The 26,494-nt window shown below is 40.6% G+C and overlaps 1 protein-coding gene and 1 pseudogene across 4 annotated transcripts in view; both read left to right on the forward strand.

Annotated features, from left to right (window-relative positions):
- Mroh2b (maestro heat like repeat family member 2B) overlaps nt 1–26,494 on the forward strand; it is a 64,032-nt gene that overhangs the window by 9,648 nt on the left and 27,890 nt on the right. For 3 of the 4 annotated variants that reach the window (XM_031360303.1, XM_031360302.1, XM_031360305.1), the window contains 15 exons: nt 2,766–2,906; nt 3,234–3,326; nt 3,428–3,497; nt 6,082–6,195; nt 7,033–7,106; nt 8,348–8,470; nt 9,846–9,959; nt 11,716–11,872; nt 12,023–12,063; nt 12,993–13,134; nt 14,041–14,084; nt 16,159–16,266; nt 18,424–18,540; nt 21,166–21,273; nt 21,740–21,892. In XM_031360303.1, coding sequence (XP_031216163.1) covers nt 2,766–2,906; nt 3,234–3,326; nt 3,428–3,497; nt 6,082–6,195; nt 7,033–7,106; nt 8,348–8,470; nt 9,846–9,959; nt 11,716–11,872; nt 12,023–12,063; nt 12,993–13,134; nt 14,041–14,084; nt 16,159–16,266; nt 18,424–18,540; nt 21,166–21,273; nt 21,740–21,892 — 1,599 coding nt within the window. The remainder of the gene's footprint in view (nt 1–2,765; nt 2,907–3,233; nt 3,327–3,427; nt 3,498–6,081; nt 6,196–7,032; nt 7,107–8,347; nt 8,471–9,845; nt 9,960–11,715; nt 11,873–12,022; nt 12,064–12,992; nt 13,135–14,040; nt 14,085–16,158; nt 16,267–18,423; nt 18,541–21,165; nt 21,274–21,739; nt 21,893–26,494) is intronic. The other variant, XM_031360304.1, reaches the window with a different exon arrangement.
- Nucleotides 23,979–26,055, forward strand: LOC116083516 (annotated as a pseudogene).

Below are 26,494 nucleotides of genomic sequence, written 5' to 3' on the forward strand. Positions count from 1 at the left end.
ATATATATATATATACACACACACACATACATATCCTCTAATATATATATACATACATATATATACATATATGTGGCTTAAAATTTAGTGAACCTCTTTGGTTTCTTACCTACACTTTAAGCTATTAAAGCAGTTTTTAAAAGAATATTTTATGATAAAATCAGCAAATGTGGAACTTCTTGTGGGTATCATTAGTTATGTTTTAGAAGGTATATTAAGTCTACCAATTTTTCTATCTACTTCAAGTCACTGTGTATCCATTGTCCCACTCGAAGTTTTTTGAAGGACAAGATGCCTGATCCTGTTTCAGATGATAGAGATTTGTCAAAGCCTGAACAGACCAAAATCTCACTCTAGTATTTCAATGTGTGGGGAAAACAAATGAGTAAATGAGAGACTGTCGATTTGTTTATGTTTTGTATGTCATAAACTACATTTGAACTGAATTTTTAAATTGACAAGAATCAATAAGTCCAAAAAAAACAAAACAAAAAACAAACAAACAAACAAACAAAAAAAAAACCTCTGGTGTCTACCAGTAACACAGTTAAATAAATAACATCAAAAGATTTTACTCATATGTGTAAAAGTATTGCAATTTTTATGGTGGCTTAAATGCCTATGATATATTTATTAGTAGGGTTGGATAGTTTTGGCTCATAATTAAGACAAAAATCAAAAGCTAGTTACATAGGTTTGGGTATCATCATAATTTAAATAACTGAATGATTTTTGGATAGTGTCATCCAAGAACAGCATAAAAAGCTGAGTGTGGCAAAAACTGAGTTCTAGAAAAAATGCAAAGGAATAACTCATGACAGGATAAAGGATAAATATTTCTGAAGGAAGAGGAAAAGGAGAATGAGATTCCAGAAACGAAAAAAGAAGTTTCAAAATAGCACGTAAAGATGTACAGGCCATTACTACAGAAGTCAAGAAAAACAGTGGAAACTATGCCGAGAACAGTAAGCTACATTAGAAGAAGCATCCCAGCTGACTCAGTCTCAAGTAAAATAAACGGTGATGTAAAGGGCTGCTAAGTTTTAATATGGTTTGTTGTAAAAGAAAACATTACAGATCACCACATATCTTAGCTTCAGCATGTAGGCTATCAAATTATACACTAAACTGTTTGTTTGTACTTAAAATTGCTTTCTGCTCTGGAAGTTGTCCTTTCCCAGTGTCAGATGGAAGCTCAGTTACAGTGGACTTTTTGGGGGGCAGGGGTTGTAAGAAGTGGAGGTAAGAAATTCAGAACAAAGCATCTTAACAAATTTATCCTGAGAAAATAAGGAAAGTAAGTAAGAATATTGTAGGTGAAATAGTGTGAGGGGAAACCAACAAAATAGCATGCAATGCCATGTGACACTCTTCTTGGGAATTCATGAACAAGCATCAACTCATCACAGACAGGGAACCGAGATCCAAGTACCACCAAAGCCCAACTTGGTGAACCAGTAGGTTTTATTGGACTTAATTACAGACATTTAGGTGAGGGGTTAGGTACAAGAGCAGAAATGACTCCAAAACAGCCACATCACCAAAGCCTATCCCAACATGGGTAACAGTTCCAGCAAGTGAGAAGCTTATAGTGTGCTGCACGACCTTCAGGCAGCTCTACCAAGTTGAAGGGTGTCCAGGTTGCTCAGTTGCTCTGAGCCTCTTCTAGACAGTTCAGACGCTTCCTGCTTCTTTCAGGCACTTCAGTTCATCTGAGAGTCTCTCAGCCATCCTTACTGCTTATATATGCCTGGGGAAAGAGGGACCTACTGAACCTTGTCAGTTTCAGAAACTTCCTGAAGACATTTTTTTTTAATTTCCTGAGCTTATTAATAAGCTTCCCAGAAGGATTCAGTGTTTCACCTCCTCATAGACCATCTTGCTGTTTCATCTCCATATAAACAACTTGTGTCTTGATTACCTTCCCTGAAAAATGAAAGGTTTCAATCTCGGATGGTGAAGTATTTCATCACTAAAAACAGACTTCCCTTCTGGAAGGAATGTTTCATCTCCCCTGAAAATAACATATTGTTTTAATTCTCACCCTGTGTCTTTACAAGCTTCCCTCCAAATGGAAGGTTTTAATAGTGAAGAAATATGGAGTCTCAAAAGTATTTTATAACATCAGGAAAATTTTTAATTCATTAGTATGTTGAAAGTGACTATGAGAAATGTTGGTAAAGCACGTGTTGCACAAGTCTGATGACCTTTAATTTGGATCTCCAGAACTCACACAAAAGCCAGACATGGAAGGGCAGGTGTCTGAATTCTCAGCACACTCCTACGGGGACCTGGAAGCAAAGACATGAGAATTAGAGGAAGCTGGAGGCTGCCAAGCCTGACTAACACAGAAACAAACAAACAAACAAACAAACAAAACAACCTGTCTCACAAGATAGAAGATTAAGACTGACACCTGAGGTTTTCCTCTGACTTCCATATGTGAGCCTCAATCATGCACACATCTGCACATGTATACAAACACAGAGGGCAGGGTCGGGGATCATACACCAAAAACAATTAAAGAACAAATATTGAAACGAACATCCACATAGACATAGATGTGGTTACACATGCTGTTGCTCATACATTTTCAGAAAAAAAACAAAACAAAACAAAACAGAATGGCTTTGTTTCTAAAGGTGTTTTTTTTTTCCTAAAATAAATTTTTGTATTTATGGAGTCCCCTAAGCACCCATACACTGAAAGCTATCCACAAAACATAGCACAGCATCATCAATGATCTTTGTTTATTGCCTCTATAGACTTTGGCCATAATTAAGGCCCATGGCCCCACCGTGAGCCTGCTGCTGCATCGGGAAGACCTTTGTGAATTTGCACTGAGCCAAATATCCTGGCTCCTCATCCAGTACCAAGACAAGGAGAATGATTTCTACATCACACAGGTAAGAGGGGAAGGGGCTCCCTTTGACACCTGTCTGAGGACACCAAGTTTCAAAAAGCTTAGGGAACTCAAACACCTCTTCAGTAGCTCCCCTTACCCACTTGCTGGGGCATAACAGAAAGAGCTCACCACAACCATTGATGGAAACTGCAAAGAGGTGCGAAGAACTCTCACTCCGAGCTGCTGACATCCGAATCACTATGAAAACTCTCTAACTGAAGCACAGTTGGGTCTGTTCTTCTCATAAAATGTACTCACTGGTCGGCCTCTAGCTCCTGTGTGGCTGCCTCAATGGCAGCAGTCCACTAACCCACTGCTTCCATTTTAGAGTCTAAAGCAGATACTCATTGCCACAGTCCTCTATGACACTGTCCTTCCCAAGAACCTGAGAAGATCTATCCTCAGCAGTTTGCTGCACCAGGTAGGAAGTCCATGCAGTCAGATCTCTTTGTTCGGTTCACATTATTTCTCCCCCTTTGACTTCTGCTTGGTCTCCGATTGTTGTTGTTCCTCCCTATTTAGATCTGCAAAGTTCCAGAGCCTCCAATAAAGGAAAACAAACTTGAAGCTTCAAGCTGTTTCCTCATCCTAGGTATGACCCAGCATCCAGAGTGCTAATAAGAGATAGCTCACAGTGACAAAGATGGAACTGCTGCCACACATACAGAATGTTCCTTAAGCTCACAGCAGTCTCTGCCTGCCCTTCCCTCCCACAGGATCACAAGAGGAGTGGCATGGGTAGAGTGGTAAGTCACGCCAGGCTACCTTGGACAAGGTGATTCTGTGTAGAGAGTATTATCTGCTACCAACCAGAAGATTTTTCTGGGAAACCAGCATGAATTTCTCACCCTAAAGATTGCTTTTCCTCTGAGTATATCAGATACTATGATATTTTCAAGTCATAAGTCCTGGCTTGGTTCTTTGTCTCATTCTTGGTCATTCCTTTGATCGCAAGAACTTTAAAAAAAAATTCTCTCTCCTCTTTCTCCTCCCTTTCTTTTGTCTTCTCTCTCTCTCTTTCTCTTTATTTTACTTTTGCATTACCATACTTCTCCTTTCTATCATCTTTTAAACACCTGGCACCGATTACAAAGGAGATGCCAAAGTCTCTGCATCAGCACATTTGAAAACAGGCATTGCACTCCTCTGAGAGACCACCTCCTCCAGATCTCTCTTACTTCATTGCATATCTATCACATTTTTAAGTATTCCTTGATATTTTTATTGGATATTTTATTTATTTACATTTCAAATGTTATCCCCTTTCCCTGTTTCCTCTCTGGAAACCCCTATTCCCATCCCCCACCCCCTGCTCACCAACCCACCCACTCCCACTTTCCTGTCCTGGCATTCCCCTACACTGGGGCATCCAGCTTTCAGAGGACCAAGGGCCTCTCCTCACATTGATGTCCAACAAGGCCATCTTCTGCTATATACGTGGCTGGAGCCATGGATCCCTCCATGTGTACTCCTTGGTTGAAGGTTTAGTGTCTGGGAGCTCCAGGGCATCTGGTTAGTTGATATTGTTGTTCTTCCTATGGGGTTGCAAACCCCTTCAGCTGCTTCATTCCTTTCCCTAACTCCTCCATTGGGGTCCCCATGCTCAGTCCAATGGTTTGCTTTGAGCATCCGCATCTGTATTTGTCAGGCTCTGGCAAACCTCTCAGGAGACAGCTATATCAGGCTCCTGTCAGCAATCACTTCTTGGCATCAGCAGTAGTGTATGGGTTTGGTGTCTGTATATGAGATGGATCCCCAGGTGGGGCAGTCTCTGGATGGCCTTTCCTTCAGTCTCTGCTCCACACTTTGTCCCTGTATTTCCTCTAGACAGGAACCATTCTAGGTTAAAAACTTGGAGATGAGTGGGGAGCCCCATCACCCAACCAAGGTCCTTGCCTATCCTCTGGATATGGTCTCTATAGGCTCTCCCTCCCCTTTGTTTGGGTATTTCAGCTAATGTCATCCCCATTAGGTCCTGGGAGCCTCTTGCTCTCCTGGCATCTGAGACTTTCTGGTGGCTACCCCCAGTTCCCCATCCCCCATTGCTACACACCTCTGTTCAATTTCCCTCTGTCTATCATCCCCATCTCCTCCCATACCTAATCCTGACCCCCTTTTCCCCTCCCGTCCTTTCTTCCTCCCAAGTCCTTCTCACCCTACCTCCTGTGAGTATTTTGTTCCCCCTCCTAAGAAGGACTAAAGCATCCACACTTTGGTTTTCCTTATTCTTGAGCTTCATATGAGTTGTACCGTGGGGATTCTGAGCTTTTTGCCTAACGTCCACTTATCAGTGAGTGTGTCTGTGTTACCTTACTCAGGATATTTTCTAGTTCCATCCACTTATGGGTATTTCACTTGCTTGTATATCTATGTATTGTGTGCATGCAATGCCTTTGGAAAACAGAATATGACATTGAGTTACCTGTAACTGGAGTGAAAAATGATTTTGCAGTATCATGTGGGTACTGGGGACCAAGCCAATGCCCTTTAGATGAGCAATCAGTGCGGTTGACTGATGAGCAGTCTCTCCAGCCCTCCCCCCCCCCCAGTTCTCTCCCAACTTCTCTAATGATGTACATTCTTCTTCCCTGTATGCCTAACTCACTAGTTCACTTTGCTCCGATCACTTCTAACTCAATATGCCTTCCCTTGATCCAGGCCCATTACTCTACCCTATTGCCCTCTAGCTTCTGGGCTGGTGAGGTATCTGTCTCGTCTCTGCCTCCATCTTCATGGATCTTGCCACGACCCTTCATGTGCCCCCTTTTCTTCTTATAGGTACATTAGGTCCTTTGAATTAGTATCCCTTCTACTAGCCTTCTCTAGATTGTCTTTGCAACATTCCTAACTTCCACATGAGGCTAAGGACACAGGTTGGAGGAGAGTAACCCAAGCCCTGCAAGTATCTTAGAAAACAAACTGCTCAGCTAGTTCTGTATTACTACTTACAGAAGAACTACGGTTGCCTAGAGGTCACAAAACCAACCACAGAGTGGCCCTGACAGCCCTCAAGAGGAAATTCCTGTCCTCTCATTCACAAGAATCTTACCTAAGAAGAAAATGGGTCCTGCCATATGTTACATGCACATATTAAAATAACAAAATGTGCAATTAGCATGTGCTAATGCGAATCTTTTGAAGGTATTCTCACAAGCTTGGTATTTCTAAACCTGCAGCTCATGCCAACCCTGTAGACCTGCTGGATTTTTTTGATGAACAAATAAGAAGTACCAATGAGGCTGTTCGAACAGGAATCTTAACTCTGTTAAGATCGACTATCAATGCTGAGGGTAAGCCTTAAAGATGAAGCCAGAATCATTCATCAGCAAGACAGTAGCTGCAGCCCATGGTTCCCAAGCCCTCTGCTACATCTTCTGTGTGACATCACACACTGAAAACTGTCTTTTCGGTCTTCTGTGACCTCCACTGTCTAAGCAGGCATTTTCAGTTATTTTCCTTCTTTGTGAAATTTACAAATGCATTTCATTGAGGAAGATAAAGAAATTTGAAGAGTTAAATTTAAAAACTTAGAAGACTCAGCAGTTTGATGAAGGGGTATAGAACTCTCTACATTTAGAACAGAATAGAATATAATGAATCACTATATCACATTATTTTCAAAAATTACATTATTATAATAGTGAACATGTTTTTTATTAATGTTTTTATTCTAATTGCCCACTGTATGGTTTTTTCTTTTTTTGGTGCAGTAAAATAAATAATGATATACTATAAAATGGTTGATATCCTGAATTCAGTAAAATGTGAGAATTCAATTTTTTTCATGTCATGGTAAGTTTAAAAGTCTAGTTGTTTAAAAGTCAGTTTAGAAAAGTTTGTTTAACAATACAAAAGAGTCTTTAAGTTTTATACCCTGGACATGGTGTATGCAATGCATGCTGTAATTTAACCTGTGATGGAAGAAACAGATGTAACAGAAAACTAAAGGGGAAATTGGCATGGTTAATGATTAGAAGATATAAGAAATAGGAGGGGAAGGAGCAGCATATAATGTTATCAAGCAGAGCCTTCAAATTGTGGGCTTTAATTCTATAGGTTTTCACCAATTCTAGATTATACTGTATTCCTACTGGGTCTGACCTCCGTTTCTCCTTTTGATTTTTCAGAGCCCAAGTTTAGGAACCATACGACTTCAATTGAAAAGACAATCAAACTTGTCATGGGTGACCTCAGTGTAAAAGTAAGAACATTAACTGGCACTTCTATTTGGTTGGTGATGGCTTTAGGAATGAGTAAAATTATTCTGGTTTTTTTTTTTTTTTTTTTTTTTTAGGATCTAGTGTGAAACTTTTTATAAATTGCTCAGTGGTCATTGTCATTTTTTAAAAGAACTCAACCCCAAAAGATAAATTACATTCTAATTTACATGCAGTTCCAAGACTTCCTAGTGGAATAAAAGAGTTTTCCCATACCAACTCTGCGATGTTCTTCAAATAGATTTTTTTTTTAGGTTACTTACAATGATATGTGCTGAAGAGACTGCTCAGTGAGAAAATACACCTGCTGTTAAGCATGATTACCCTGGGATTAATCCTGAGTATTCACATGCTGGAAGGAAAGACTCATTCCAGCAAGGTGTCTTTTTATCTCCACATGTGAGCTGTAGAATACATGCACCCATGTACATGCACATGCGCACTCTAGAGAAACAGAAATTCCCTTTAAAAAGATGACTACCAAAATGTGAGCTGAACGAGAACAACAAGAGACGTGCTGACCACGAGCAGAGGAAAGAAGGGCAGCAACTGCAGAACACTGAGATTGAAAGAATCTTCCCGGGGGAAGAACTCTGGTTATCCAGCAACAAATGGTCGGCCCTAAAAACAAACACATTCAGGAAACACGGCACACACAGAGCATCTTGTATAGACATATTTAACAAATCTATTATATTTAGGTGTGTGTGTGTGTAGTAACAATGAAAAAAAGGAGACTATAGATATGAAACAGAGCAAGGAGAGATACATGAGAAGGTTCAGAAGGAATGGAGGAATGATGTAATTGTATTACACTTTCAAAAATAAATATTTCCTTAAAAGATAGTGCACTTTCTTCCCAAAAATAAGCCATGGGTCTTTTTCTTAACATAGATTTTTCAACCTGAGACCATCAAGAATAAGTCTTGTAAGAGACTGCCTGACGTTTCCTGCATTCTGCTATTCAAATTTTCCATGTTAGAAAAGTTATAATAAGAAAAAAATGAATGATTATTTTAATTTTCATATGAAATAATAGTTTAGAACTCATGAAAATAACAAATTTCTCCCTAAGAGATTCTGGAATAAATCATGGTTGAGTAAAAATGTATACTTTTTAAGTCCCCACCTTTGGATGGTTCTGAAGGTGGCAGGCATGTGGAAGGGCCTGCCTCTCCTCTGCAAACCATAAATCATTTCAGCTGCCATATTACTCTTCCTCCAGGTGAGGAAGTCCACCCTGCTTCTCATCCAAACCATGTGTGAAAAGGGATATATCGAAGCTCGAGAAGGATGGCCCTTGATCGATTACATCTTCTCCCAGTTTGCCATGTCCAACAGGAACCTGGTATGAGCAAGCTACAGTTTTGATTGTAATAGTTCTTTAATTGCAGTTGACTCAATGAGCCGCAAAGAAAATGATGTCACCTGTACTGGCTGGTTTTGTGTGCCAACTTGAAACAGGCTGGAGTTATCACATAGAAGGGAGTTTCAGTTGGAAGTGCCTCCTTGAGATTCAGCTCATGGGGCATTTTCTCAATTAGTGATCAAGGGTGTGGGACCCCTTGTGGGTGGTGCCATTCCTGTGCTGGAAGTCTTGGGATCTATAAGAGAGCAGGCTGAGCAAGGCAGTAAGGAACATCCCTCTATGGCCTCTGCATCAGCTCCTGCTTTCTGACCTGCTTGAGTTCCAGTCCTGACTTCCTCTGGTGATAACAGCAATGTGGAAGTAAGCCAAATAAACCCTTTCCTCCCAAACTTGCTTCTTGGTCATGATGTTTGTGCAGGAATAGAAACCCTGACTAAGACATCACCCAAGTACAACCTCTGTCTTACCACTTTTATTATTTCTCTAACCCCCTGGTTCTCTTAGATCCCTTTCCCTTTCACTGATGCCATTTCTCACTTAAAACGAATGCACACTAGGATAAGGCAGTTTTCTCTGAGGAAGCAACATAGCCTCCAAGGGCCTCAGATGAGGGAGGCTAGGAAAATTTAAATGGCTTTAGACATAAATATATACTACAGTGGTGAGTTTATTTGAGCCACAAACGCAATAATACCTTGAGCTGGGCAGCTTCTAAACAATATTTAAGAGTCTGTGTCTAATGAGATCTTCCTCCCACACAGTGCCTTCTCAGTGTGGCCACCCTTGATACAGGGACTGGCTGATTCTTAGGTCGCTTCCACAAAACTCCCATTCAATTATGTGCCTACAGCCTTACCACCCTCGGAGCACCACCATTACTTACACCATCACTTTGAGGTTTAAGATTTCAGCATTTGGCCGGTGGTGGTGATGGCACTCGCCATTAATCCCAGTACTTGGGAGGCAGAGGCAGGCAGATTTCTGAGTTCAAGGCCAGCCTGGCCTACAGAGTGAGTTCCAGGACAGCCAGGGCTATACAGAAGAAACCCTGTCACAACAGGAATTACTATCCATTCCACTGGCAAACAGTGATTTGCATTTTTCTCCTATGAAAAATGGTAAAAGCCTAGAGGACAGAGGAACGGAAGGCATCCAAGAGTCTTAGAAACTTTCTTTTGGTGTTTTAGCCAATCATGTTATCTTCTACCCCATTTCTCCAATGAGTACATGATTGGTATTAGGGATCCAGATTGGTGCATTCCATGAGTCCTTGGGTTGAGCATTAATGTCTTCTGCCCAGCATCTGAAAGCACACAAAGCAAAGTTAAAGGAAATTGTTTGACATTTCTTAAAGGAGAAACCAGTCAAATCTAACTCTCAAGAACATGAAAATGGGGAAAAATCTGTTCAAGAAACAAGCCTTGAGATCTTAAAATCCCTGGATCCACTGGTGATCGGGATGCCCCAGGTAAGGGACTTTCTTTTGTTTTTTGTTTTTTTAATAATTTACTTTTCTTTTATTCACTTTACATCCTAATTGCAACCCCACCTCCTTCCTCCCCTTCCAGTCTCACCCTTACATCCCTCCCCCCATGATTCCTCTTTGCCTCAGAGAAGGGGGTGCCAGCTTTGGGTAGCACTCTACCCTGAGACAACTAATCCCAGTAGGACTAAGCACATCCTCTACCATTCCAGGTAGGGGAAGGGGATCCAGTGTCAGGGAATAGGATCTGAGACAGCCCCAACTCAGTAAGGGACTTTCATTACCACTTAAGATACTGTGATCACCTGTCTAGGGACCTGCTCACTTGGCGCTCAAGGCATGAGTTTACAAAAGATATAGCCTTAGCTTTTTTGATACTCTGTAAGAATTGCAATTTGATGCTCAGTGCACAGCTGAGAGATGTTTCTCAAAGCCGGATAAACTCTATACTTAAGGCAATGGGTATGGGTTACTTTATGTGTAGAGAGTGCATTTCAGTTCATAGGGATTCTGATATATTACTTCTCTTATCTTAACCTACCTAGAAATATTGCAAAGAAAGAACAGTTTTAATGTGCCCAGGCTCAGGGACCATTGGAGACAAAGTTAATTTAAACTTCAAAGCGAGGATCTTAAGAAACTATTTTTTCTTGAGCAAATTAGCCTGAAGATAAATTTTGATGACTCAAAATCATTGTTACAACCAAGATGCAATCAATAGGGCCTCCCCCTTCAATTGTAGTGGATCTGAGTCTTCATCTAGGCTAGCATATAGTTCTTGAGTTGTTTGGAATATTTGTTTCAAAAGCATATTTTGAAGCTATAAACCTAATAAATCAGCATATCACAGTTTACAACTGAAAAAGCCCTAGAATTTCTGGTGCACACTGAAGTTTGAAACCTTCTTATGAAGGAATCAGTAAAGTAAAAAAAAAAAAAAAACAAAAAAAAACAGGATTCTTGACATTCAGCATTCCTTGACTAAATGTCAAAGACTCTGGTATATTGAATTATTGCCTCGTGGATGATGAACAAATAAAAATGTTTGTCAAAGGCTAAATACAAAAAAGAATCTGTGTGGAGACCCCCACGGAACGGCACAGATAGCCTAAGAGAAAGAAACTGACCAGATGCCAGTTAATAGGAGTCATACAGCACCCGAATACAAGCGAAACTGGGAGAGCATGAGAGGTCTAACAGCGAAAGAGGGATTCATGATTAAATACAAGTGCCGATGCGCAAAGCCAAAGCTGACACCAGGGTTTCTATCAGAACTAGAGAGAGCAGCAATGGAGCCACAGAGCACAAGGAATAGCCATGCCCAGTCTGCCTCTTGTAGAGCGTCCTCTCATCCTCTCCTCCCCATTCTGACCAGGGCAGTGTCACTTCAGCGTTGGAGTTGGGGAAAATATGTGGGGTAATTTCAGTCGTCACTTTGACAAGAAGAAGCCTGGCGTTGTAGAGGGAGCCCAGAGAAGCAGGACTACCCTTAGTGCCTCCAGCCATCATTCAAACTGAAGAATTTTCCCACTCCAAAATCAAGGAGCAATTCCAGGGAGAAACACCCACCCACACTCACTATGACTAGCACTCAAACATGAATGTGCAGACATGTTTATTTCTCTTTGACATGACCTGAAAACTGAAATAATAACAAAAGAGAGGATTCTAAAACAAAGAGGGGAACATAGAGGATATTAGTATGGAAAACAAGAAGTAACACTTTCCATGTGTCCTACAGGTACTGTGGCCTCGAATCCTGACGTACGTGGTACCTGAGGAATACACAGGAACACTGGACTACCTGTTTAACATCATCCGAATTCTGATTATGGCAGAAGAGAAGAAGAAGCGTGATATCCAGGAGTCAACAGCACTTGTCATCTCTACAGGAGCTGGTTTGTACATCCATAAATAAAGCAAAACCTTTCTGTTCTGAGAGACTCATTCCAGAATGGCTACCAACCACACTTTGAGCTCACACCCGACCCCAGTATGAATTTCCCCGGTCCCCTGTGGTGATGATGAAAATTGCTTTCTCTTTCTAGTGAAACTTCCTTCACCCCAGCAGCTGCTGGCACGACTTCTGGTGAGTGACAAAGAACCAAGATGGGATACATTTAAGCTGATAATGCAGACAGTTCAGGTTAAAAATACATTCTGAGAAAGAACTTGCCTAAACACTCTGAAAGACACCGAGAGGAAATGAAGATTCTCTACTACACTAATGGCATTTTTGAAAACTTACTACTGACAAGATAATCTTCTCACTCTGAAACTCTTACTAAACTTAATTACTTAAAAGTAAACATGGGCCAAGTGGTGGTAGGGCACGCCTTTAATCCCAGCACTTGAGAGACAGAGGCAGGCAGATTTCTGAGTTCGAGGCCAGCCTGGTCTACAGAGTGAATACCAAGATAGCCAGGACTACACAGAGAAACCCTGTCTCAAAAAACCAAAAAAATAAAAAATAAAAAAAAATAAACATGGGATGCAGATTCAGATCCAAGATGAGCCCCCCAAAATTAAAATTAAAGTGTACTGAATTTCTTATGTAAGTACCATCAATCAAATCCCATATCTATGATGTAAATTTCTCTTCTCCATATCTGGCCACAAATATATCCCATATTCAATCAATAGTCTCCAGGTTCTTATTTAATTAATGAGTACATCCAAATATGGATTCTTTCCATTAATTTTTGTGTTCCTTGTTTCTATGTGTAGTTGATTTTTTTTTAACCTTCACCCTCAGGCCAGAAAAAGGAAGGAAGGAAGGAAGGAAGGAAGGAAGGAAGGAAGGAAGGAAGGAAGGAAGGAAGGAAAGAAGGAAGGAAGGAAAAAGAACAGAGAAATGAAAGAATAGTCTAAATATTAACTTTGTCCTTGAGTAAGAAGAGACTTAGGTTATTTGTTAAAAGAGCATCTAATTTAGGGATGAGAGGAAAATGTGAGGACAAAGCAAAGGTGGTCCCGTTACATACATTCTCACTTGATCATCCCTGCTCTGCCTTGTAGGTAATATCTATACTGGCCAGTTTAGGGCAGTTGTGTGGGGCCGGTGCAATAGGTCTTCTGAAGATTATGCCTGAGCTAATCCATCCTAAACTGGTAGAGATGTGGAAAACACGCATGCCTGCACTCCTGCAGCCTCTGGAAGGTATGAGATAGTGTGGCTGTGTCTTTATGCTTGCTAGGAGACAAGACTACAGAAAAATGATGCCCCATTTATCTGTAACCCCATAAGGCAAGACCGCTCATTTTAGGCAATTAAGGAAATGAGCATGATAGGTAAGGCAGTCAGCTCTGTCTTGTTTGACTTGACTCCCTACCATCTAGTTCTCAACACGTTACGGTCATGGGTCAGGGTGGCAGCTTTCTGGGAACTTTTCTTTTTGCTCTTTTTTTCCCCCCTCAAACAGAAACATTTTCCTTTGCTGTTATCTAAGAGGCAGCTGCTTGCTGATGCATGCTTTTAATTCTAATAATTGAGATGTGCAAACAATCTTATTCAAAGTCATTCTTAGATACATAATGAAATTTGAGGCTAGCTTGGGCTATATTATTTTTAAAAGGGGACAGAGGGGGACGCTGGATGATGTCTTGATGGGTAAAAGCATTTGCCACCAAACATGACAGCCTGAGTTGGGTCTCTAGAGCCTTCATGGTAGAAGATAAACAGTCTCTGAAAGTTGCTCTCTGACCTTCATATGTGTTCAGTAGTATGTATGCATAGGGGGGTTGGAAAGTATTACACACTTGTGCATACACACACACACATGTTAAAGCTTTCCAAAGCAAAACATTATTAATGTTAAAATATGCATTACAAAATGTGTTCATTTCAGTCATTAATACTCAAAATAGCAAAAATAACAGATGTTATCATAGGTTAAGGACATTGTCTACTTGACAAGAAATTTAAAGTTGCCAACAGAAAATTTCATCTCAAAACACTCATCCTGAACAAAGAGAAAGTTTGAGTTGGAACTTATCCACTGGATGTTGAGTCGGGGAGAATTAAAGTTGGCTGATTTAAAGTTATGACATTCATTTTCATCTCTAGGAAGTAATGCCAGCATCGTGCTGTGGGAAACCATGCTGTTACAGGTAAGGATGGGTCCTACACCACTGACGAGTAGCAGGGGGCCTCCTATTGATGATGGAGGCTAAAATCAACTCATTATCCCTCTTCTTATTAGTAGCAAAAGAATGCATTGCAAAGAGGATGAAGCATCTTGCCTTGAAAAAGGGACTAGCACTTTAAAATCATCTCTTAAACCTTTAAGTCATAATGGGAACAACAATGTTTGCTCTTCAGGTTGACTGTGTTAAAGAGAGTTCTGATGATTGTATTTATTATCTTTCTCTTTCTTAAATCTTGATTTTTCAAGGATTTTTATCCCCTTCAATCCTCTGTAATTCACAAAACATGGATTAATGTGAATCCTACTTCTGTGCTCCAAAATGAAAACTCTTTCTTTCTGCCTGTTTCTTGTTATCCTAACCCACCCCTGGTTTCTAAAACCCAAACGGCCCCTGCTCTATCCTTTCTTCAGAAAACAAGCTCCTCTGTAGCCAAGAAACCCCTCAGACTTTTAAACCGAAATCGTGCTTTGGGGAATGCCAAGTTGCAGGCAGGCGTGGGCAGGGGTTTTCCATCTCAGGAAGCCACAGGCAGTGGAACACCTCAGAGACAAGGAGGAGTTTTTGTTGTTGTTGTTTTGTTTTTGTTTTTGTTTGGTGTGGCAGATTTCCCACCATAATCTGTCTGCATAAGAATTTCCTGTGGCTTCTTGAGAATGCCACTTTCCAGGCTAGCAGAATTGCTCAGCAGATCAGAGAGCTTGTTCCCAAGACTGACAGTCTGGAGTTCCATCCTCATTCCTCTATGGTGGAAAAAGAGAACCAACTGCCACAAATTGCCTTTGCACCTCCACACAACGCACCAATAAGTAAATAAATAAGTGCTTGGGTTTTTTTGTTTTTTTAATTGCAAAAGTGTTAGTTTTCAGTGGCCTCCCAACATTATTTCCTCTACCTCTTTTCAATGCTTCTTCCAAAATCAGCATTTGTTTCTTTAGGATTATATATATATATATATATATATATATATATATATATATATACTGGAAGATCTGAAAGTGATAGCCCTGCTCAACTGGTCCTCCATTCTTACATTCCTACTTCGCTTATATCCTCCTTCCTGTTTCAAAATCCCCAGCATGCATTTACCAGCTACTGTTTTTAAAATAGCTTTTTGTGATGGGGAATTTCTTTTTTTTTCTAGCAGGAAGCCTCCAGAACAGTTCCTTTCCTTCTTCCAGTCTTGAGTGTGCAGCTAATCTTTTTTCAAAGCCGTGTAACATATGTTCTTCCCTCAAAGTTCCAGGGCTATTTCATTTCTTTTCTTTAAGAGGCCCACTAGCTGAGCTCTGGTTTTAAAAGTGCATAAAATCTTTTCATGGGCCTTTGACATTTTGTGTTCTTTTCTAAGCTTAGAGAAGAGGGAATATAAGAGAAATAATATGTTTTAGAAATCCTAACAGATTTTTGTCCTCCAATGAGATAAAAAATCCTTTTAAGACATCATCCCATGAAGCAATGCAAGGATTCAAGAATGTCCCCTCTGATTCTCTTTGGGAACATCTGGTAAGATCAAGAAGATCCACTTAGAAAAGACCAAGTTGGTAGAAATGCACCTGTACCTCTGTTTGGTTCTTAAAGACATTTCATTCCATCTTTGAAAGCTCTCTCTCTCTCTCTCTCTCTCTCTCTCTCTCTCTCTCTCTCTCTCTCACTCACTCTCATATTTTGTAGGCAATAAGGCACACAAACATTGACTAATGGAGTTTTTCCAACTATTAAAACCTGGAAAATGTTAACTGAAATTTGTTTCTGATTGTATTCTATTTTAATCTTTGTATAAGTTTTGTTTAAGAAAGGAAAGTAAGGTACTTATGTAATTTCTACATCTGTGTATTTTAGTCTTAATGGGAATTCAGAACATACCAGAAAGTAGTTTTAAAAATAAATGAAGGGAAAGATTCCAAAATAACAAGTTACTTAATGAGAAAGGAATGGTCCCAGTTATATATACAGCTATACTTTAGAAAGTGAGAGAAGTAACAGGAAAGCCCCCAAAATAGTCAAACTCACATCTACCTTCCACTTCCTGCAACAGTTGCTCAAGGAATCTTTATGGAAAATCAGCGACGTGGCCTGGACCAGCCAACTGAGTCGGGACTTCAGCCTACAAATGGGTAGTTACTCCAACAGCTCAATGGAGAAGGTTGGTTTTTCACCAAAGGGACTTTGGAATCCACCTTATGATCTAAAATGGCTGCTCAGCCTCCATCTTGTCTTTAGTATATCCAAAAGGAGAAAAGAATGATCAGAGAAAGGAGTTCCCTTAGGTCCCTTGCTGAGTTTTGAGTACTTCCTTCTATTCACCCAACATGTAGACCAACATGCTTACAGATGCCCACCCATCTTTAAGGACTATTGTGATACAATAGGTATGCACTTGGCTAAAATCCAAGGATCCCCTCTAAATGAGGAATAATGGACCCAGGAAGGTAAATCTCATCACAGGTTAAATGCCAGTTTGTGCTTTGATTTCTGCTATGCCATTGTTACAAGCTGAGCAGCCAGACACAATGCTAAAATTCAGCAAGGTTAGAGGCAAGAAGTTTTTCAAAATCTGGTTCTTGTGTTCAACAGTATCATGCCCATAGCCCTCTACCCTGTAGGGTTCCATTGTAAATGGGATTTTAATCCAGGGTCTGCTGTGTACTCCTAATGGTGCCTGGAGAAAACTATTTAAATCTCTCACTCTTCAGAGTATTCACGATTTGATATATGTTAAGGGTTTCAACAGATGCAGAAGCAGGTCCCTAAGCATAGCAACCAGTACAATATGTGTGCTGAATATAAAAGCAGCTTTGATCATGATCCTTATTGGGTTAAAATCACTTATAAATTTCAGTTTTCTAAAAAGATATTTCTTAAGTTTTACAGTTTCTAATACCAAATCCAATAATGAATTATTATCATTATTAAACTTCAATTCTTCTATATAATTGTCAAAATTCTTTACCCTGATTCACTCTGACTTAGTTCAGAGTGCCAGCTCTTCAGACTCCTCCAGAAAGCCTGCAGATGCAATTAAGACTTTACTTTGCTCTACAAAGCAAGTTCCAGGACAGCCAGGGCTGTTACACAGAATAACCCTGTCTTGGGGGAAGAGGGCATACGGGGAACTTTGTAAGCAGTGCCTAGTCCTCATCTCATAAACTGGCCCTTTGCTCTTGATGTAATATTACTCATCCAGGACTTTCCAAACCTACAATATTGCTCCAAGAAAATAACCCTCTAAAGAGGCAGACCAGTTTTGAGGGGGATGTTTAAAAATATGGTTCTACTCTGTAGTCTAAGCTAACCCAGAACTTCAGAGCAATCCTCCTACCTCAGATTCCTAAGTGTTCAGATAATAGGCATGAGCTACCATGCCTGGACAGACTACAATTTAAGCAGTGAGACTTCTCAGTTGGTCAGTCCTTACACTGGAAACAAGTAAAGTAAAAGTATACTAGTTAGTTTTTGCTGTGTAACAAGCTACCACTAATGGTCTGAAATACAGACACTCAACTCATTCTACAGTCCTATATTTTGACAGTTGTCTCAGAATTGAGCTTGGCTGGGTTCAGCTTTCAGTCTTCTCAATTGGTCTTGCAGTATAAACTAGAGTTTGATTCAAACATCATAGTCTTAGATAGGGCAGCTTGTTTCAAGTCCATGTAGCCTCAGTCTCATTTCTAACTGGTTAGCTTATGCTTGACCTCATATGGTAATAACATGCGAGGTCTAACTTGGCCATAGGAGTGAAAGATAGTTAAAAATTCCAGCATGGAGGAGGGAGGTATCCAGAAGCCCCATCCCTAGCTGCAAGCTTCTGCCGGCTATCTTCTGAGAAAGGGAGATGCTCTTTTCTTTGGTTGGGATTGGAGGAAGCCATTGATAGGTTACCCACACCCCAGTGGAGGAACCCCATACACAAGTTTATATGGGTAGCACTAGATTAAATGAGATGGGAAGTAGAAGGGAGATATATTAGAGAGGGCCAAGGAGAGCTGGAAGGGGGGGAGTAGGGAATGGATATGACTAAGAGACATTTTATACATGTATAAGCTTTCAAAAAGAAGATATAGAAAATGAACCTGTTAGGAAAAGGTTCGGAAGGAGTGCAGGTAGTTCCAGAGAAGACAGAGCCTGAAGGAAATGCTCTCAAGAAGAGAGTGTGGGATGTATGCAGATATTAGGCAATTATAAGTTAAGACCTCCAGGGTTTTTTTTTTTCCTTTTCTTATGACTACTTCAACTCCTCCCCCTTTTCATCCGTCTTGCTTTCTTAACTTTTGAATTCTCCTGCTCATCTTTTGTCTTCCAGAAATTTCTTTGGAAAGCCTTGGGAACTACTTTAGCATCCTGCCAAGACAAAGACTTTGTGAGCTCACAGATCAATGAGTTCCTGGTTACTCCCAGCCTACTGGGAGACCAAAGACAGGTGGGATCCCTCTCAAGTTCCCTCTTCCAGTGCTAGCTTTTAATCCTATCCACAAAACCTTGGGACAATCCTGGTATATCATAATAACCAGAATTATTCACCAGTACCATTACTAGTGCCAGTATTATTCACAAAGTCCAAAAGAATTCCTTCCCAGGAAAAGAAAAATGTTTCCCTGTTTAAATGTCAGTACCTCACTTCTTCCTGCCAAGTGTGTAAAAATACTGAAAAATATATTTCAAATGTTGATGCTCTGTGATGTGTCTTACCTCTGGTTTCTTGAAGTATGAAGATGACCACCAAGATCATTAAATTTTCAAACTGAGAGTGACCTCAATGGTCATCTAGAAAGAATATGAACATGAACCTAAGAGATACAGGGAAATATTTATTCACTCTCTACTTAGCCTAGGCTATGCCACTGTGGTGAGAGGTGTCTCCATTAGAAACTGCTAACAGGAAAATCTTGTAGTATCTTGTTAACATCGCTCCCCAGGAATTCTGGGATGCTTACGTCTCTTTCTCTCACCATAAATAGAAGAAACCACTACACGTCATTGAGTGTATAGACTGCTTCTGCTCCACTGCTCTCCCTCGTCAGCTCAGTCTCTCTGGGTGATGTTTCTAACACGTCTTCCCCATCATCCTGTCCCTTTTCATTTAGCTGTAGGCTAGGAAGTCATGTAACTTTGTGTCCAGTGTAAGCATCCATTAAGGCTCTCATGCAAGCTCTTGGAGTTTCACAAACTATGAGAAAGTGTGGCATGCATGCCTCTGAGCTTTTCAGGTGCCTTGTTTACTTCCCTTGAAGTTACTGAGTGTCCCATTCATTCCAGCCAGTAAGGGATGCCATGTAGGTGAGCTTCGTGCAGACCCATGACATGGTGAGAACAAGTCCTTCTGTCTGTGCATCTCCCAAGCACGATTAGCAATCAAGTAACACTAGACTGCTAACCTCTGTGCTGTGTAGCTTGGGTTCCTCCAAGGTCAAACTGAGGAGAAATGAACACACACAACATGGAATCCACAGTTAAGTATGAACTTTAACCAGGTGGTGGTGGCACATGCCTTTAATCCCAGCACTTGGGAGGCAGAGGCAGGCGGATTTCTGAGTTCGAGGCCAGCCTCGTCTACAGAGTTCCAGGAGAGCCAGAGAAACCCTGTCTCGAGAATTAAAAAAAAAAAAAAAAGCATGAACTTTACTGAGCCTTTTCAGATGGGAGGGGAACTTGAGGGAAATGGAGAAAGAAAACTAAATAAAGGCTTTGAGTTATCTCTTTGGATTTGACGGCCCCACCAAAGGTGAAACATAAGTGTGTCCTCCTGGCTTTCTCCCGTGTTCTGAAGCAGCTCAGCACTGAATAAACTGAGAGTCCATGTGTTCAGGAACTGGCTTTTGGTGGGCTAAAATGGCAGGCGTATTGGAAGAGGAAAGGCACAGTACTATGGAGCAAGCACATAAATAGTCTACAAGATCCAAAGGAATGTGTATCTTAGGGTGGTGACTGAGACCACAGGCTGTCAAAGGAGTGTGCCAGCTGCCTTCCACTGATAGGGGCCTGTGTCTCTGAACTAACAACAGTGCCGTAGCTGGCCAAATGAAATGTGACAGCAACCATAAAACAAACTGCCATCAATGAACCATGACAAGATTCTTGTCAGAATCATAAGGAAGATTTTACGGCAACATCTACAGTGGGGAAGTAAGGTAGGAGGACCTGTATCACTAGAATATGATACTACCAGCTCCCAACAACCAGCCCTCAAGAATTAAAGTACCTCAGATATGAGACCATCTCCATAGAGATTGACTCTTCAAATAATTTTTCAATAAACATTGTTGATAATAATATATTACCTATTTCAAAAATGCCTCGACATAATGGGTTTTAGGTATAACATACACACACACACACACACATATGCATGCAACTGTAGGTATTTAGAGCAGTAAATATATTCAGTCTGATTGGAACATCCCACAGTATAGAATATGTATCAGAGCTTCACACTATAACATTTTAATATATGTACTCCTTATCTGTCAATTGGGAATAAAAGTTAAAAAAATAAAATAAAAAGTTAGTGATATATCCAAATTCTTAAGGATCACCTGTAGAACTTGGGGTACACTGACTTTTCTGCTCACTCCCTTAGACCTTGGGGCACACTGACTTTTGTGCTCACTCCCTCAGCTCTCTTCAGAGGCTTCAGGCCTTTGCACTTACTTTGTGTTTGAAGCTCTCCCTCATAGGAATCCCAGTAATTCACATTTTTGCTGGTCAGGGCCCTGCTTCTGCCTAACTCTAATGGGTTTGCACAAAAATCTCTACCTACCCTACCTATATCACAGATTTTGCCAAGTGTTCACCAGTCACTGCCTCCTCCCTCTCTTGATCTCTGTAGCATTAGTTGTGCCCTGGTACACTATAGTGTTCCCCTGTTGACTCAAAGCAGCCTAACTGCCTGTGAGCTCCACAGGGGTAGGGATATCGGAGGGCTCCATTCAACCCTGTATCCCCAGTAACCAGAAAGGTCTGTGTCTGGCACACAGTGGTAAGTCTTCAGGTAGTATCTACTGAACCAGCATGATTACACTCAAAAATTTGTTCCTTCTGATTTTAGGGAACAACATCTATTTTAGGATTCTGCGCCGAGAACCACTTGGATATTGTTTTAAATGTTCTTAAAACATTCCAAGATAAGGAGAAATTTTTTCTCAATCGATGTAAGGTAAATGAATAATTTTCTCTGAAGCTCATAATTCCCTCAGAGGTAAACAATACTTATTTCTTCAATGAATATCCCTCTTCCACACTATTCTTACCTCTTGTCCTCGATCCTTAGCCTTGACTTTGCAGGATGGCCAGCTGTGTAACTAAGGGGTCTACTCCATTTTCTTTGGCACTAGTGCTAACCAAGAAAGCTTAAGTGCACCTACATTTGTCCTATCACAGCTTCAGTGATGTATACCCTATTTCCCTGAAGGAGTGTAGGATGGATACTAATTAACAAAAGATTCATGGCCCCTATCACAGTCCATCTTGTTGGCATTAGTACAAGTAAGAGTGTTTGTTTTAGAATCGCAGTAATCATCACAGTCCAGTTAACTAACCCTGTGGTGGTACACCAGGATTAAGAGAAAATATGAGAAAAAGATTCCTTCACATGGTTTATATCTCCCTTCTATTGTCTTCAGGGTATTTTTTCTGGGAAAAAAAGCCTGACCAAGACTGACCTCATCTTGATCTACGGAGCTGTGGCCCTCCATGCCCCTAAGCAGCAACTTCTAGCCAGGCTTGATCAAGACATCATGGGTCAAATCCTGCTTCTCTATAGTCAATGTTGTCAGGTAACCCCTGCCACAGGACTGTCTCCATTTGCAGGCTAGGGCTGCCATACCTCACAGAGGCTCAGCTCCTAGGAAATCACCCAAGCCAAAGGGATACAAGCCAAACCAATAAATAAGATGTAACATGTTAGAGAACACATGAACAGAGACATTATTTTATGGAATAAGGCTAAATGTTTTGTTTATTTTATATATTTCCTGAGTCTTTGGACACAACATGTCCTATGTCTATCCCAGATGCCTTCCCAGGCCAGGTGTACCCATGGTGATCTCAACCTTCTTTGAATATAAACACCTGCCCCACACCAGTGTAGGTCTACTGGCTTATCACTTCCCTGGTATATTAATTTGCCAAGTATAACTCAGTATCAGCTACTTATCCTCTCTTTTATCACCCATGACATTAAATAATAAGCACCATATATTTATTTTTAAGGGGACCAAAATGTGTCATTTATCAAGCTACTCAACCCACCTCATTTTGTATCATTTCTTCCTCTGCACTCAGCCCAGGCTCCCTGATCTTCTTGACTTTTTCCATGTCACAAGCATGAGGCCACCCTCAGAGCCACCAAAATTCATCTGAACTTTCCTTCCCCCACAGCACTTTTTTTGTTTCATACTTGTTACCAAGTTTCAAAGCCTCTTTTCAGGCCACTGTCAAGCTGATCTAGCCCTGAAGAGTCAGTCACCAAGGGGTTGAATTCAAAGTTTAGCTTTACTATGGGTCTCAAGAAAGGTTAGTTAATCAGGTCACAAATGGAGTCTGCAAATCTGCAAATCTGTACAGTGGCAAGGTTTGTGAGTGATTCTTATCCAAAAGCAGGTGTGGGGAGATCTCCCTGATTGTTGCCACATTTGCTTCTGCCTTCCACTACAGGTCCTCTTGCTGTCGGGATCTGACAGAATTTTGCATTGCTGTGAACAAAATACTTCATGAAGGAAGTGAAGTTTTTTTCCTCTGTTTTTATTGGATATTTTCTTTATTTACATTTCAAATGTTATCCCATTTCCCCTCCAGAACACCCCATCCCATTTCCCCATCCCCTGCTTCTATGATGGTGTCCTCCCACCCACCCACTCACTCCTGCCTCCCCACTCTGGCATTCCCCTACACTGGGGCATCAAGCCTTCACAGGACCAAGGGCCTCTCCTCCCATTGATGACCTACTAGGCCATCCTCTGCTACATTTGCAGCTGAAGCCATGGGTCTCTCCATGTTTTTTTGTTTTTGTTTTTGTTTTGTTTTGTTTTGTTTTGTTTGCTTTCAGAGAGCTCTTTCTATGGTTGCTTGACCCCATATGCTTGGGTAGGCTATTATGGTAGCAGGAGTATAGGCTGAAGGTTCTCATGGCACACGAGAATGATGGGGGATAAGAAAAGGCTGAGAACAAGATAAACTCTATCTCCTGAGCTCAGCCCCACCTTCTAACATTTCCTAAAGTCTCAAAATAGTATTATTATCAGAGATCAAGTGCAAAACTTGAACCTCTGGGGGGACATCCTACATATAGACCATAACAGTGCCCTAGGCTCATATCCCTATAATGTGATAAGAACAGGTTCATAAGGAATTCATAAAATTATAGATATCAGCATATGCCAGGAGAAGGGTGCAGGGCAGTAAGTCCCACACCTTAGTCCCCAGAGAATTGTCTGACAAGTAGTTATTCAATAAGTCACTTTTTAGGGATAGGTGACAAAATCTGAATGTTTAAAAAGTCCCTAGTATTTCTAGTGAAATGTGAACATGTTAGGAAGAACAGAGAGAGTGGCACTCACTGATCTCAGATCTGTCTTCCAGGAGCTTACAGAAAGGGAGATGTTATCAGGCAGGGAATCAAAGAAAATGGACAGGGTATGACAGAGTAGATAATGTAGGTCAGATCAGTCATCTGATTGATCATTGTCTCAGCTCTGGTTCTACAAAAGGTCCTAAGGAAATTGTTAGCGCTGCCATCACTTAAGGACAGCAATCTCATTCCTGTGAGGACAGCCTATGTGGTGCAGCCTCACCATAACTGATAATCACACTCATTTCAAGGACAATCTGTCTGACAAGACTCCCTGTCACTTAGGGATGACTAAGTCTCCTACTATAAAAATGTTGACCAGTGGTCATGTCATTTCTAATATCCAATGTAACTTCAAGAGAATGACTCTGGAAGGGGGGAAAAGTCCTAAAAGAGGATCAACCTAGATTCATTTATGCCAAGGACTAGGGCTCTCATTCATCAGGCCCTGATTCTGTTACCCTCAAGTCTAATAAGCAACAATAAGGCTCTTTTTTAATTATAAAATTCCTTGTGATACATTAATTTTTAGTCATCTCTTGAGGCAACACTATGAAAAGAAAAGAAAAATAAAGATAATCAAAATGAATATGAATGCATTTTCAAAGTAAGAAATTCTGATAAAATATATGTGAAAATGAAACGAAGAAGATACATAAGATTTGTAGGGAAATGTGGCTAGGATATTATACTAAAAAATAATTACTGACACCCACCCCCCGCCGGCCCGCATCCTGACACACTGCAAGGTCCCTCAATCTCCCGTGGTCGCCTCCCCAGGCATGGCACAGGACCTCACCACACTATGACCACAGCAAGACACAGCACGCTTGACTTCACACTCAGCACCAAAGCTGATGGTGAGACCATTCTGAAAGGCCTTCAGTCCATTTTTCAGGAGCAGGGGATGACAGACTCTGTGCACACCTGGCAGGACCATGGATATTTAACAACTTACATAAACAAGAATGGCAACTTTGCCAATTTGAGAATTTATCCACATGGATTGGTGTTGCTGGACCTTCAGTGATGTGCAAGGCAAACAAGAAACTGACAGCCTTTTGAACAAAATAGAAGAAAAATGAAAGAATTGAGTCAAGACAGTACCTGGTGGGTAAAGAGATTACTACCCATAGTTCGAGGAGGGGTCATTGACAGATTCTGGCCTACTGCTGATGGGCATGGTTGAGTATGACATAGATGAAGTGATGTATGATGAAGATTCACCTTATCAGAACATTAAAATTCTACACTCAAAATAGTTTGGGAATATTCTCATCCTCAGCGGGGATGTTAATTTGGCAGAGAGTGACTTGGCATATACTTGGGCCATCATGGGCAGTGGTAAAGAAGACTACACTGGCAAAGATGTACTGATTCTGGGAGGTGGCGATGGAGGCATATTATGTGAAATTGTCAAACTGAAACCAAAGATGGTCACTCTGGTAGAGATTGACCAAATGGTAATTGATGGATGTAAGAAATACATATGGAGAACATGTGGAGATATCTTGGACAATCTTAAAGGAGACTGCTATCAGGTTCTTATAGAAGACTGTATCCTGGTACTGAAAAGATATGCCAAAGAGGGAGAGAATTTGATTATGTGATTAATGATTTAACAGCTGTCCCTATCTCCACATCTCCAGAAGAAGATTCTATATGGGAGTTCCTCTGACTGATTCTCGACCTGTCAATGAAGGTTCTGAAACAGGATGGAAAATACTTCACACGGGAGCTGTGTCAACTTGACTGAAGCCCTGTCGCTCTATGAAGAACAGCTGGGGAGCCTGTATTGTCCTGTGGAATTCTCAAAAGAGATTGTCTGTGTCCCTTCATACTTGGTATTGTGGGTATTTTACACTGTTTGGCAGAAAGCTAAGTCTTAAAGATGAGCATCCCCTGAATGATGTGTGCTGCAAGCCACCTCCCTGACCCCCGTATGCCATATATGCCATCAAATGAGTCAAGCAACTGCTCATGACTTCCTTCACGTGGTTTTCATTTTTAATTATTATTTTTAATTTTAAAAAGCCAATGGGGGAAAATGTATATTTTGATGAGTTAGGGTGTTAATTTTTAAAAGTCAGCAGAAGGACAATTAGCCCAGCAAAGACTGTGGAGTGCACTGACCCCCCCCCCCCAGAATGTGATTTTATTATCTTTTTTCTTCTGTGTGGGGTTTGGACTTTCGTTTTGGTTTCAGTAGACCTTTACTTTGGACATGTGGAGGAATGAACATCATTGTTTTGTTCCAGAGAGAAGTTCCTGATAGTGTTTCTCCCCCAAATTTACTTAGACATTAAAATTTGGTGCTTTTAAAGGTTTAAAAAGAGTAATTAGCAGTGCCTCAATTAAAATGACAAAGGAGACCAAAAATAATAATAATAATTACTGAAGATACTTTAAAACACAAAGCTAGAAACCTAATCTTTTATATAAAAATAAAATCTGGTGTGTTACTGTGTGCTTATAATTATGGAGCTTGAGAATATGAGAGACAGAGGAGATGAAGAGTTTGAACATGTTAGAAAAATCAATAAAATATTAGCAAATAGAATTTAAGTCTACATTAAAAAGAACACATACCATAACCAGATTTATGTCATTCCAGAAAGGTGGGGATGGTTTAGCATACATAAATAACTGCAGTGCAGTGTGTTATGGGACTCAAGGATAAAGGTCACACTATTGACTCAACAGATAAAATTTTGACAAGGTTCAATCTCCCTTTATGATAAAATCTTTTTTTTTAGATATTTTCTTTATTTACATGCGAATTTCTCCATTCCCAGTTTCCCCTCCAAAA

Source organism: Mastomys coucha, unplaced genomic scaffold (genome assembly GCF_008632895.1).
Source record: "Mastomys coucha isolate ucsf_1 unplaced genomic scaffold, UCSF_Mcou_1 pScaffold8, whole genome shotgun sequence".
In the NCBI taxonomy this organism is placed as follows: domain Eukaryota; kingdom Metazoa; phylum Chordata; class Mammalia; order Rodentia; family Muridae; genus Mastomys; species Mastomys coucha.